Raw genomic sequence first — 13,026 nt, forward strand, 5'->3', positions numbered from 1 at the left:
AGGCTCTCTGAGGGCGTCTGAGAGCATTCCATGGCCTCACATGACGTTGACCTCGGATCACCATGCACCTCAGACTGGTTCGCACGACAGTGATATTGGTACATTTAAAAAGGCAGCAACGACACGTTCGGCAGCTTTCCAAAATTGGCCTGGCCTAAGTGGCCCCGACCCTAAGTGGCCCAAAAACACCAATGACACATATCGACTACTGGCTTGTGCGTTGGCGCTTTTGAGAACTAAATTTACAGCAAAATTCAAATCAATGGACGCTGTCCAGGTTTTCTTAGGGTAACTCCTTGCGGATTTGCATAGGGAAGGTCACGTGCATGAGTTTCACATCCAGCAAAGGTACTTTGCCCTCGTAGAACCACTGGGCAAGAAGAGGAGGATCGCAGAGCTAAGAGTGCCTCGCGCGGTGCCGATCGCGACATGTGAGAACAAACCTATCGCAGGAAGCTGATACTTTCAGGTTAGATGATGAGGCGCAGCAGAGATCTGAAACGACCTTGAAAACATGGCACGATTCGATGAGTGGTGTGGAAGAAAGCCTCGACAAGATAGGACTGCATCGTTACGCGATTTCGAATCCCGATCTTCGTCCGTATGCGCCCGTTTTCGTCCATCGCCCGCCCACCATCGATGAAGGACATGGATCCAGCCATCCCGCTCATCGACTTAGTCGTGACCAGGCCATCCACACCACTGGCCCACCGTCGATGAAGGGCATGAGATCCAGCCATTCGCTCATCGACGTAGGCTTGATCCAGCCATCTGCGCCACCGGCCCACCATCGATGAAGGACATGAGATCCAGCCATCCCACTCCTTTGTTTTGGCTAACTGCTGTCACCGACAGGCAGAAATAGACCCACCGACAGACAGACACAGCTGGACTTCCGGGGCTCTCTGGATTTTCCTAAGCTATATCCCATAGCTATGTGCTCTATGTGATGCAGAGAGTTCTTGCGTCTGGCCGATTCACCGTGTCATCGAAGCCCGGATTCGCCAGCGCGCCCATCAATACCAGTCATGTATACAATGGCATATGCCGGTGATCCTTAGGACGCTTCCATGATGCATTGCTGGGCACGTTGTTCGTGCCTGGGCATTGGAGACAATGAGGTTTGACCAGGCGAAATAGCCCTCCATACAATAAGCAACGTGAACTTTTGCCTAGTTTCCCTGAACTCGTTTCAGTTGTTCAGGGATACGGTTACCTTCAAAGGTTTGCACAGGTGCTATCGTCGCTTTGATCATTCCGTATCGTCACCGCTAAAAATAGCCGCCCGGCGCTTTGACCACAGGCCTCACTTTTATATTGGTCAAGTCAGACAGACTGGCACGTTACCATGCAGCTGAAAGTTGGCTGGCCCGGACTTTTTCGCTTGGCGGCGAAGCGACATCGATCATGCCTGTAGCGGGCACGATTTTTGGGTAATTAGGAAAAGATCGTGGAAAAAATGAGTATGAACCCAGTCACTTAAGAAACCACAGGCGCATCAGTCAAGCTATTGTCTGTGGATGGTGAAGGGCCATCAATCTGTCCTGGTATCCTGCGGTCATCAAACTGTGATAGACAACATGAAACAGAGCATACTATGCCATCTAGCGACAAAGCTACGAAGCGCCAGTTCAACCAAAAGCCTTGACGCCAACGCCAGTGAATGTTGACTTACATCGATATTTGAAAAGTTTTAGCCTTCATGCTTTGTGTTACGAGCATAAGAATATTCAGGAAAAATTAAGGCCCGAATGAAAAACCCCCTGAGATAATTACCGGAGTACATCGGACGGCGCCTTCTCAGATAATCACCGAGGCACTTCGACTACCACCCACACACGCAGTGGGCTGAGCGAGATGCACGCTGTTATAACCACGGAAATCGTCAAAAGTCGAGCTTGTGTAGGACTCTATTTTGAGATATGTAAACCAATTTGTCCAGGATATTTTAAGCTCATCGATAAGAGTAGAACACTGCATATTCACTAATAGGTTATGCTATATACAGGCAGAGGCGTTGACCCAAAAGTGACCACCTCCAAAGTAGCTCAACTCAAAGCGTGTGTTTCTCAACGGGCCCCGCTCACCTTCCTTTGGTGAAAGGAAACTCTCATTTGTTATATGTGCACCATTTATCGAGCAGAATTCTGAACTAGCAGCGCATAATCATGACCATCAAATCCTTCCAGTACTGAACGAGATGCTGATGGGGCCTCAGTGGTGGACACATTAAGTTCGGGATTAACTTTGGCAAGCCCTGAGATGTCCGGTTTCAGAAAACCTCAGATCGGGAAATCAGAAACAATCAGCACGTCGGCACGTGTCTGTGCTGCTGCTGCTCCCCAGTGAGCCCGAGATGGGTCATTGGAGGTCATGCAACAATACGCGGGCGAAACAGCCGCTGCGTGGTTTCTGCGGACACAATCCGTCAGCTGTGTCTACTGTTCAGGAGAACCGCATGGTGCAACGACAAGCGAGTGGACCTCTTGGACACAACGAGGCAGATGGGTCAGATTTACTGCGCCCCCTGGACGAGGAGCCGCATCAGTCCTGAAAGCCTGTTGCGGTCCAGGACATGCTTCCATTCTCGGTGCTCCGCTCCCTCCTTGGACAAACGCGAGCCTCGTGAGCCTTAACTAAAAGTCGCAACTTTATTTGCAAGGCAAAAGTGAATGCCTAAAGGCCCCATAAGTCACTTTGCAAAGCGTGGATTTAAAGCGACAGCGTTTGGCTCGTGTCTGTCAACGGCCGGCACTGCGTGCCCTGCGGAGAGCGACTATGGCTTGAGGGGGTGTAATCGTTACTGGTGTCAGCCTCTAAACCCCAGTAATCTTCTTCGTTTTGTTCATCACCGCAAATTATTTGCTGGCTATAGTGCTGGTTTTACTATAACGAAAGTTAAATATTGCAAATAAGTCCAGGATACATTTATGTGTATGGAGCTCATTTTATGATATATTTACAAATTTCCTATGCAGTGCAAGCGGTGGGAATTCATTTTTTGCGGTCATCACCGAGCTATTGGTTTTGCCATATCTCAATTTCGCTCAGTTTCACCAATTTACTCCCGGTCGAGCCTCGGACATTTCAAAACTGGCAAAAACACTGCTGCCTAAATGTTCTGCAGGGGCGGCTTGCGAACCACTCAGTGTGACAGAACACCGCGGCACCCAACACCCCGGTCGAGCAAGTCCGCCTGAACGGACCAATTTTGGTGGATGTCTGCGCGCCAATTGCCACGTAGCGCCTTGACATGTCGTCAGCACGACACTTGTCGTCGGTCACCAGCCGGCCGACGTTGACGAGTCGCATCAGCGTGGCCTCTGCGACGTCACCGTCCTGTCAACCATACGCCGGTCGGATGACCGGGGTGATCTCTGGTTGCGGTTGCTGAATGACCGGGGCGCCACTAATTCGTATCGAATTGCACCATCGCATAGGTGAAGAACACCAGTCTGGGAATAACAAGCTCCCTTCTGCCTTCTGCGCCGCCCGGCAGGCGGCCGGTACTTACAACTCGCGTAGGATGTCGGGCGGGATGAAGCAGTAGGAGGGCAGCACCTCGGCCGACTGGTCCTGGTACAGGAGGACATCATGCTGGCAGCAGGTCATCGTCGGCTCCTGGACTGACTCAGGCTCTGGCTCGTCCAGCTCCTGACGGCTGCCCCAGCGACGCAACCTCTTCAGCAGCTCAGACATGCCGCTGCGAGGTGTCTCCAGATGTCACCAGATGTACCAGATGTTACCAGCGGTCATCAGGTGTCACCAGACGTCACAATGTTACCAAATGCCGCCAGATGTCACCGCATGCGCCCGGTGTCACCAGACGTCTCCGAACGTCACTAGAAGTCGACCTTCACCGTTTCGCACGTGTTTTACTTCCACAAAGCGCTAGCAGCACGCATCACGATCTTCCACGTCTTAACCGTTCGCTGGCTCAAATACAGAGCCTGCAGCCACTCGCCGGCGCAGGTAGGCACCCCCAGCCCTCAGCCACCACTGGCGCGGCACACCGCCTCGGTGACCCTCTAGCCGCCATCTGCAGGCGACGCCTGGTGTGCGTGAATTGCATGCGAGCACATCTCGTGTAACTGCGCGGCTCGGTGCGGCACATAGCCGAGTTTGGCGTGCGACTGGAGGCCATTGTTGGGCGCCGAGCCCGGGGCGGACGGCCGGCGCGTGCGAGGCTCTCAGCGCTGGGACTGTGTCGCAAGGGTGTCCGGTCACACGCCCTGTGCGCCTGGGAGGAGCACATGACCCCTGCCGACCCATACCCCCCCCCCCTCCCCACGGCGCCAGCGCCCTCCGCGTCTACGCGCGGACTCGGGCTCGGTTTGGGTTCTGCCGTAACAGATTTCCATTGGAGCCCCACTCATGACCAACGCATACTGAGCAAGCAGGCCTCAGTGACCCGTTGGTGCTACTACCGGTGGGACTGGCGGTCTCCCACTGCTCTGCCAGCCATTGGGGATGACTGTGTGTGGGGGTGAGGCGTTGCGTAAGGCCTGTGCTGAGCTGTGACTCGGCGACTCCTCCCATGGACATTCACCGGCGTTAACCGGCATTAACCGGCATTAACCGGCATTAACTGGCATTACCGGCATTAACCGGCGTTAGCCGGCATTAACCGGCGTGGGATGCTCACAGGCGTTCCGTGATTCCCTGTGAAAGTGTTCCCACTCTGCGTTAGCATCGAAATATCGATTTTGGGGAGCCGGATCGTAACCGGTGAGCAAAGCATACCGCAACCACCCGTACCTGTAGTGGCACAAAGATGTTATAACTCCTCGGTGTTTGCTTTGGTCCGGTGATCAAAAATGTGTTTTAAAAGGGCATTCACTCCAAATTTGCTATCAATTGAGCGCTTAGCACTTCGTAAGCTCATATCTCCCTGCTTAATGTACTTGCATACGTGAACATTTGAACAAAGAGTTACAATGGCAAAGGCAAGTAGGTCGGTGAATAGCCGAGCCAGAGAGGGCTTACTGAGCATTGAACCGCGCCGTCAGCAAAACTAGCGAGTGCTGCTCAGACTTCTCAGCGTACAGGGCATCACACCCGCATCCCTGGACTAGAAACCCTCGTTGAAGATTAGGTTCAGCTTCGCCCAAACCAGAGCACTTTTGACTTTAAAACTGCTGTGTTTCTTTCAATGTCATTTACCCTTCAAGTAGCCACTAAGATTAATGCATAGATGCATGTAACAAAAGTACAGAATCTACTTTGCGTACATATATAGTACGAGGCCCTAGGTGTATATGGGTTCTTACTGCCCAGGTACTCTCCTGTGTTTATCGCTGTGATCTTTTGTTTTGTAGATTTGCATAGTTGTACCATTTTCAAACAATACCTCGCTTGTTGCGTGATCACTCAATTACAAATACACTCGAGACAATGCCCACCTAGTGTGAGACCACCCGAGATAATGCCCATCTAGTGTGAGGAGGCAAAGCTCCGGTGCACGCCTTAGGCTGGGCCTCGCTTTACGAGGCACGAGTCGACATGCAGTGGAGAAAGAGCTTCTTTCTCCAGCCCAAAAAGCTTCTTCTGTTGTGTCGGCTGTGCCGCACGCCACGTGTCTGACACCCGCGTGGCGCGGTGCGTGTCTGGTGTTGCCTGTTCTCGCTGTTGCAACAGCACGGAGGGCCGACTTACGAGCAGCCCACTGCGTCGTGAGCACCGCCTCCTGCCCGCGGTCTGGGTCAGTGAGAGGCTGCCAGTGAGGAGGTCATCCTGCACACGCTAACGAAAGTGAAACGCTCCCACCCCAGGTCCTGATGAGCGGCTAGAGCAGCCCGGCGCCGGCAGCAGCACCGCGACTCCGTCACGGACACTGTACGAGCTGTGTGCCATGGTGTGAGACCCGAGAGAGGAAGACCTGCTCTTTTGCAGCCCCTGCAAAAACTGGCTCGGCAAGGTGGCGACTCTTATGACTTCCTTGTTACATCAGAGATTGTGCGCAGATAAGCTGCACCAAGCAAGATGTGACGAAAGAGGAAGTCCGTTCTCGACCACCGACGTAATGAGCACGTTACTTGTGAAGACATGCCGTGAATGTCTGCAGTCAGGGCATCATGGTGCGCACTCTTAAAATAGCTAGCAAGCTCCGTACCACTTTGTACGTACCCTAGTCACATGTATTGATGCATATATCGTGTTAATATGAAACGTTCGTTTGAAACGTACATGAGCATGCTTTTTAGAAAACAAGGCATTGCCTGTTAGCATCTGTCGACGCACAACCATATCTTCTGCCAACGGAGCACTAATCTACTGTGAAGGTGATCATTGCTTCACATCTTCGCAACTTTTTACCCGTAAAGATATCGGTATGGCAGCGTGCTCACCGGAGATTAACGCGATGCGTCATCGCAACACTGTTCCAGTCAAAGCAAAAGCAGCGTACCTCTAAAACTGGGGCATGGTGCAAAAACGGATATACGACCTTGGTGAGTAATGCAACAGAGTCACATGAAAATAAAATGATGTTCTGCTACAAGTGCTCGTTACTTATGCAATTCCTTTTGAGATTAATGTCAATTCTTCAACCACATCATGTTCGCATTAGACGAGAAATGTGAAACATCAGCGGCTTAAGATTACGTGTATCGCGCACGTGAATTGAACAAAAAGAAAAGCTTAACAGCCACTAATTATCCTCTTGCCTTTTCCTAGCCCTATCATCATTGTTTTCAACCTATGTGAGGCTAACAGATAAATTTGTGGCCACCAGCCATTTTCACCAGGCCATTGGCGAGACCATTACACCGTGCCTGTTAGATGGCCTGGTAGTGAACGCGCGAGGACCAGGGACAGAAACCAGACTAGGCGAGTTTCTCGTTCCAACGCAGCCGTACACCAATCAAAATCCCTCTGCAGGGCGCAGGGGCGGACACAGCGCGCAAAAGCCAGCGGGCCAACTGTGAGCCCGCTGGGGGCGCGACATGGAAGCGTCCGTCAGATCAGCCGAGATGACCCGACCTCGGAGACGGAGCGCATTAGCGCGACACTCTCCGCCCCGCCGTCCCGCCGCGCTGGCTCCGCCTCTGCGCGGCGGTAACGGGCCGCTCAGCCACGGCGTCACCGTTACCCGGGGTTAGCCTGCCCCTGAGCCGGCCCCGGCACTCTCAGCGCCACCATGTCCGCCGCCGGCCGCGCCGCGGCGCTCCTGCTGCTCTGCGCCCTGTCCGCCGCCCAGCAGCTGGACGTGCAGACCGTGTCGGGGCCGACGCAGTGCGCGGCGCGCTCCCGGCCCGGTGATGTGCTGGCCATGCACTACACGGGCACGCTGCAGGACGGCACCCAGTTCGACTCGAGCCGCGGCCGCAAGCCGTTCGAGTTTGAACTCGGCGCGGGCAAGGTGATCAAGGGCTGGGACCAGGGCCTGGTCGGCATGTGCGTCGGCGAGAAGAGGAAGCTCACCATTCCACCGAGTCTCGGGTGAGTGGTGATCGGAGCTGGCGCTGGGTGGTGACAGGAGCTGACACTGGGACTGGGTCACGACCAGAGCTGGTGCAGGGTGGTGACAGGAGCTGGCATTGGTGCTGGAGTTAGGTAATGGGTGCTAACTATAGTTGGCCCTAGGTTGGCCCTGGTTCTCGGTGCTGAGGGGGCTGGGCACTGGTTCTATATGGTGCCTGGGTCTGGTGCTGGTGCCGGGGTCTGGTGTTATGTGCACGTCTGTAATTAGCACTGGGTTCAGAGTGGTCCGGATCTCTGTACATTTTGTCAACATCGGCTTGTTTTCGTGCTTTGGTGACCGGGCCGGTGGCTGGTGCGGAATGGTGAGGGGCTGGGGTTGGCTAGCGCAGTCAGGAAGCGGAGATGGCGCGTAGTGGTGTGTCTGCTGGAGGCCGGTGTAAAACTGTGAAGGGTTTGGGGAGTTAGTGAGGGAGGAGTAGAGTGATGGGGAGTCTAACGGTGCACTGAAGTGTCCGGGGAAGTGGAGCAGGCGGTGGGTACCGGCGATTATGGGATGGCTCGGAGCTGACAGCGGAATGGTTGAGAAGTAAGCACAGATTGGGTCTGACGTTTGCATATATGCATAGAAAACGTTTGGCTCAGCAATTATATATATATATATATATATATATATATATATATATATATATATAAATGGCAGGCATCAAGAGGCTCATGCCACATGCCATTTTTCTTATGAATTTACATCTGCTGTCCCTGACGGGACTCCATTTTACTGAAGCCACGGAGAAAACTGGTTTCCGTAAGCTGACCAAAGATGCCAGGACTAAAACCGGTCGGTTTCCTAATCACGCTTCGCCCAGCAACGTCTCGTGTGATTGTGGGCATGACACTGCTGGAGAGAATCGGAAACGGTAGAGATCCAAAGACATGGCAAAGTAAAGTCTTTAGTGACCGAGGCAAAGGAACAAATATAAAACCACGTTCAATGAAAAAATTAAATGCGTCACGGCAGTAGGCCGAGCCGTGGTGCTAACTGCGTCGCAGGTACGGAGATCGTAGTGTCGGGAGCGTCATCCCTTCCGGGGACACCCTTCTGTGACGTCACACGGTGTCACAGGTACGGAGATCGCGGCGCCGGAGGCGTCACCCCACCCGGGGACACCCTTCTGTGACGTCACACTGTGTCACAGGTACGGAGATCGCGGCGCCGGAGGCGTCACCCCACCCGGGGCCACCATTCTGTGACGTCACACTGTGTCACAGGTACGGAGATCGCGGTGCCGGAGGCGTCATCCCACCCGGGGCCACTCTTCTGTGACGTCACACTGTGTCACAGGTACGGAGATCGCGGTGCCGGAGGCGTCATCCCACTCGAGGCCACCCTTCTGTGACGTCACACTGTGTCACAGGTACGGAGATCGCGGTGCCGGAGGCGTCATCCCACCCGAGGCCACCCTTCCGTGACGTCACACTGTGTCACAGGTACGGAGATCGCGGTGCCGGAGGCGTCATCCCACCCGGGGCCACCCTTCTGTTTGACGTGGAGCTGTTGGAGATCAACCCCCAGGCCAAGCCCGAGCTGAAGGTGAGAACGCCGAGCATGCTGGATGCCACGCAGTCATTACGGCAATGCTGAAAGCGATCGGATCGGCAGGAGGGTTTTCGGTCTAGCCGATGAGGCCTCGAGCACGGAGACTCCAGCCAATCACAGAAGCAAAACACCAAAGTAAAACCTGCCTGGTCGCTCAGCACATAGGTCAATCGTAAACAACCCTTTTTAAAGCCAGACGGCACAAGGAGAATGAAACGCCGCGCATCCACACGAACCGAGGCTAGGAAGTCGTGTTTCACCGTTGGCATTCGGCGTCAGATCAGCTGTACTGGGTGGGAACACGGACCTTGTTATCTGACGACGTTTTGTCCGCGCCTCAACAGGCATTGCTATGTACATCCAGGCGATTGATGGGGTCCGACCTCAGCTCGGCCTTATCTTAGAAATGGTGGCCACGTTTACGTGTATAACGGAGCAAGATACCGTGCATAATGCCTGCACAATGCGCGTAACGTGTATAGCGTCTGTGTGACGTGCATAATGTATTTGAGGCTTGTGTGACGTGTATAATGTATATGGCGGCTGTCGCCAGATTCGCCGTGTTTTTTCGCCGGAGAGCTGCCCAGTCAAGTCGAAGAACGGTGACAAGCTGGGCATGCACTACACGGGCACCCTGACGGACGGCACTAAGTTTGACTCTAGTCGGGACCGCAATCAGGTGTTCGAGTTCACGCTGGGCGCCCGCCAGGTCAGTAACGCCAGACGGGCGCTGTGACGTCAGATGGGCGCTGTGACGTCAGACGGGCGATGTGACATCAGACGAGCGCTGCGACGTCACTAGCTTCTATGAGTAGAGGGGTGTAGGAGGAATGAGTACGGTACGTAGCCCCTTCACGTCCTTACACCTCTACGCCCAGTCCACTGGAGGAGTGGGCGCAGCGGCAGGGGTGGGATTCAACTTGAGTTATCGTTGCATACGCCGAATGCACCGAAACTGCATACATCAAAATTGCATGCACCAAAACTGAAAATGACTGAAATTGCATGCACCGGCACTGCATACATCGATTATTGCGTACACCAAACTGGCGTGCCGCGACTGGACTTGCTAATCTGCCACGGAACTGGCCCATTTCTGGACATGTTGTCCTGTAATGAGATGGCTATAGCCACCTTACTCGCAAATGCATTTTCGTTTGCAATTGTTCTTTGAAAGACCATATATCTGGCTGGTAGGCCATCACTTAGATGAGCCGCATGGCTTTCGGACATCAGCATCTTGGACCGTCGATGTCGTCGTTGAGCCCCACAGAGCATACCTCTCCTGTGGCTTCCCGACCGGTCGGAGGCGGCTGTACCCTCCGACAGATAGTCAAACACTCGGCAGGGTGTGTGACCACTCGTTGTTGTTTTTTTTAATGTTTTGATGAGCCATCCAGTGCAGTGTTCCCGAAAAACGGCCGCTGCTCCAAAATCAGAAATGACAGAGACGCGGTGTTGGCGTCAAAACACGTGCAGTGAATGCCCCATGGACTGCTTAATATTCGAGCGCGATTGCACGGCATGCCGGAGAATTACCCTAAGAAGGCTGAGTGGGCGCATGCCCCTTCCTTTATCAGAGAGATGGTTCGTGAACAACGCCATCGATGGGGCTGTATTGCGATTGACTGTGACCGTGTGTCTGACCGGCAGGTGATCACGGCTGGGGACCTGGGCCTGACAGGAATGTGTGCCGGCGAGAAACGCCAGCTGACCATCCCGCCCGGGCTGGCCTACGGGGAGAAGGGGGCGGGCGGCGTCATCCCGCCTGGAGCCACACTCAACTTCGACGTGGAGCTGGTCACCATCAACGGACAGGGCGCCGCCCCCGCCGCTACGCCCACCCCCGCCCCCGCCCCTGCTCCAGCACCAGCACAGTGGGCTGGCATTACCAACTGTGAATATTGTGGGTCTGTCTTGGATGCGGTTGAGAATATCGATGTGCGGCATCTAACGCGCAGGGATTGCATGCGCAGACGCACAGAACGTGGGGCGGGCATCGTGTTAAGTTACCAGCGCGCCCACATCAGCAATCAATTTCAGAGCAACCCAGTTCGTCGCACAGATCATCGAAACTTGAGACCAACTGTTTCTCATATCAAACGCTACTGTAGTGATGTGTGTGGCTATGTGACCTGCCTGCATGCTGCTGGCCAGGGCCGAGGGCTGGCAGGGCAAGCGTGAGCCGAGGGTCGCGCCGCGCGCTGGCCAGGTAATGAGTGGCGCGCCTCGTCAGCAGGGCTGCGAGCGACAAACTGCAGATTCGGCGCGTGTCTGGGCCGCGCAACTGCCGCAGGAAGACCACCGCCGGCGACGTCGTCTCCTATGCACTACACAGGTCAGGCCAGCAGACAGCTGCACCAGGCCACGCTGCTAGAGGCTTCTGAGACGCTGGCTGCTTTCCACATGTCACATCATTTTGGTTACAAAATAGCCTGTGTTAGGCTCCTACTTGTTTACTGCGTACGACACAAATTTTAACGTAGTTACCCGGGCTGCCGATTTTGGATTGTAAGTGACACCAGAATTAGCACTGAAATGAGCATTCCAAAAATGTTTGGCTTTTGTGTTATGAATATACAATTCCAATTATGTTCTCCTGCTACGCACTCTGCATCGTTCGGTAAGTTGGATAGGCATTTTGATCATTGCCGAATTGAAATCGCTGCAGATCATCCGGCATAATTCCACCTCCTTGACCTCATTTGACCTCAGATCCCCGTCCTAATCTCATCTCACCTCAGCTGAACTGCATGCCCTAACCTGAATCGACGTGGCTTGAGCTAACCTTAGCTATCCTAGCCTAATTAAGGCTAGACTAGCCCAACTCAGCCCAGCCTGACCTGATCCGACCCGACCCGAAACTGACGTGACCTGACCTGACGCGCGCCGGCCGGCAGGCACGCTGACGGATGGCACCAAGTTTGACTCGAGCCGGGACCGCGGCACGCCGCTCGAGTTCACGCTCGGCAGAGGTCAGGTGATTGCCGGCTGGGACCGCGGTCTGCTCAACATGTGTCCGGGCGCGCGGCGCCAGCTGACCATCCCGCCGCGGCTGGCGTACGGCGATCGTGGCGCAGGCAACGTCATACCACCCGGCGCCACGCTACTCTTCGACGTCGAGCTGGTGGAGATCAAGTAGATGCGACACAGAGACTGCGGAAGGCGAGCCGGTGCGACGACGCCTGGAGGAGGCGTCAAATCATGTTGTGTTCGACTGCTGTGACTGCCCCGCTGGATTCTGAGTTGCGCATGCGCGGACGAACGGCCGGAGCTCATCCAGTGGGGAAGTTGTGAACTACCGGCAACATAGATGGCACCGCCGTCGGGATGCATTGCTCCGCATTTTAGCGCCTGGCACAGCCAACTAGGGGATTTTTGATTTTTTTATTCGTCGTCGTTATTTTGGATATGGCTAAGCAGGACAACGTGTTAAAAGGCCTAGAACCAGCCGCGTGCGTATCCCTTGCGTGACACCACACTGGCTCGTAAGCCATGTATTCGAGGTAGACAACGATGCAATGATCTCGAAAATATATTAACGTCTTCACCAATATTGTTTCCCTCTCAGGGTATAATGAGTCATGAAGCCCGGAAATCGCTGGCCTAATGGAAAGTGCAACGCTGACTTGATCACCGCCCCGGAGTATTTCATTCTGCCACGCAGGATGGTGATTTGATCATGACTCACTTGGCCCGCTCGGATCTGACACCATCCAACAGCATGTGACCTCAGCTAACCTGGCTCGACTCCATCGCCCCAGACCTGGCATGATCATCCGTAGGCACTCTGATGAACGGTATCTGCAAGCGGAGCTCTCTGCTGTCCTTCTAGTTTTCTACGATATACCACATATGACTGTTGGAGTGTCCCATGAGTGGTTTTATGTACACTTATTGGTGCAATTGCTTCAGGATTCGGAAACAATGGAACGAGCTTGTAAAGCTTTGGAGTGCGTATGTGCCTGGTTCCAAAAGTTTCTTCCCGGGAGACAGTCTTTGAATCCTGG

General features: G+C 54.2%; 1 protein-coding gene across 2 annotated transcripts in view; it reads left to right on the top strand.

Annotated features, from left to right (window-relative positions):
- The first annotated feature begins 7,141 nt into the window (after nucleotides 1–7,141).
- The window catches only part of LOC119113340 (peptidyl-prolyl cis-trans isomerase FKBP10), a 91,818-nt gene continuing 85,933 nt past the window's right edge, over nucleotides 7,142–13,026 (top strand). Inside the window, exons 1-3 of one of the 2 annotated variants that reach the window (XM_037237657.1) lie at nucleotides 7,142–7,440; nucleotides 8,908–9,010; nucleotides 9,570–9,725. In XM_037237657.1, coding sequence (XP_037093552.1) covers nucleotides 7,271–7,440; nucleotides 8,908–9,010; nucleotides 9,570–9,725 — 429 coding nt within the window. In that variant the 5' untranslated portion in view covers nucleotides 7,142–7,270. The remainder of the gene's footprint in view (nucleotides 7,441–8,907; nucleotides 9,011–9,569; nucleotides 9,726–13,026) is intronic. The other variant, XM_037237655.1, reaches the window with a different exon arrangement.

This window comes from Pollicipes pollicipes, unplaced genomic scaffold, assembly GCF_011947565.3.
Source record: "Pollicipes pollicipes isolate AB1234 unplaced genomic scaffold, Ppol_2.1 Scaffold_7262;HRSCAF=8765_pilon_pilon_pilon, whole genome shotgun sequence".
In the NCBI taxonomy this organism is placed as follows: Eukaryota; Metazoa; Arthropoda; class Thecostraca; order Pollicipedomorpha; family Pollicipedidae; genus Pollicipes; species Pollicipes pollicipes.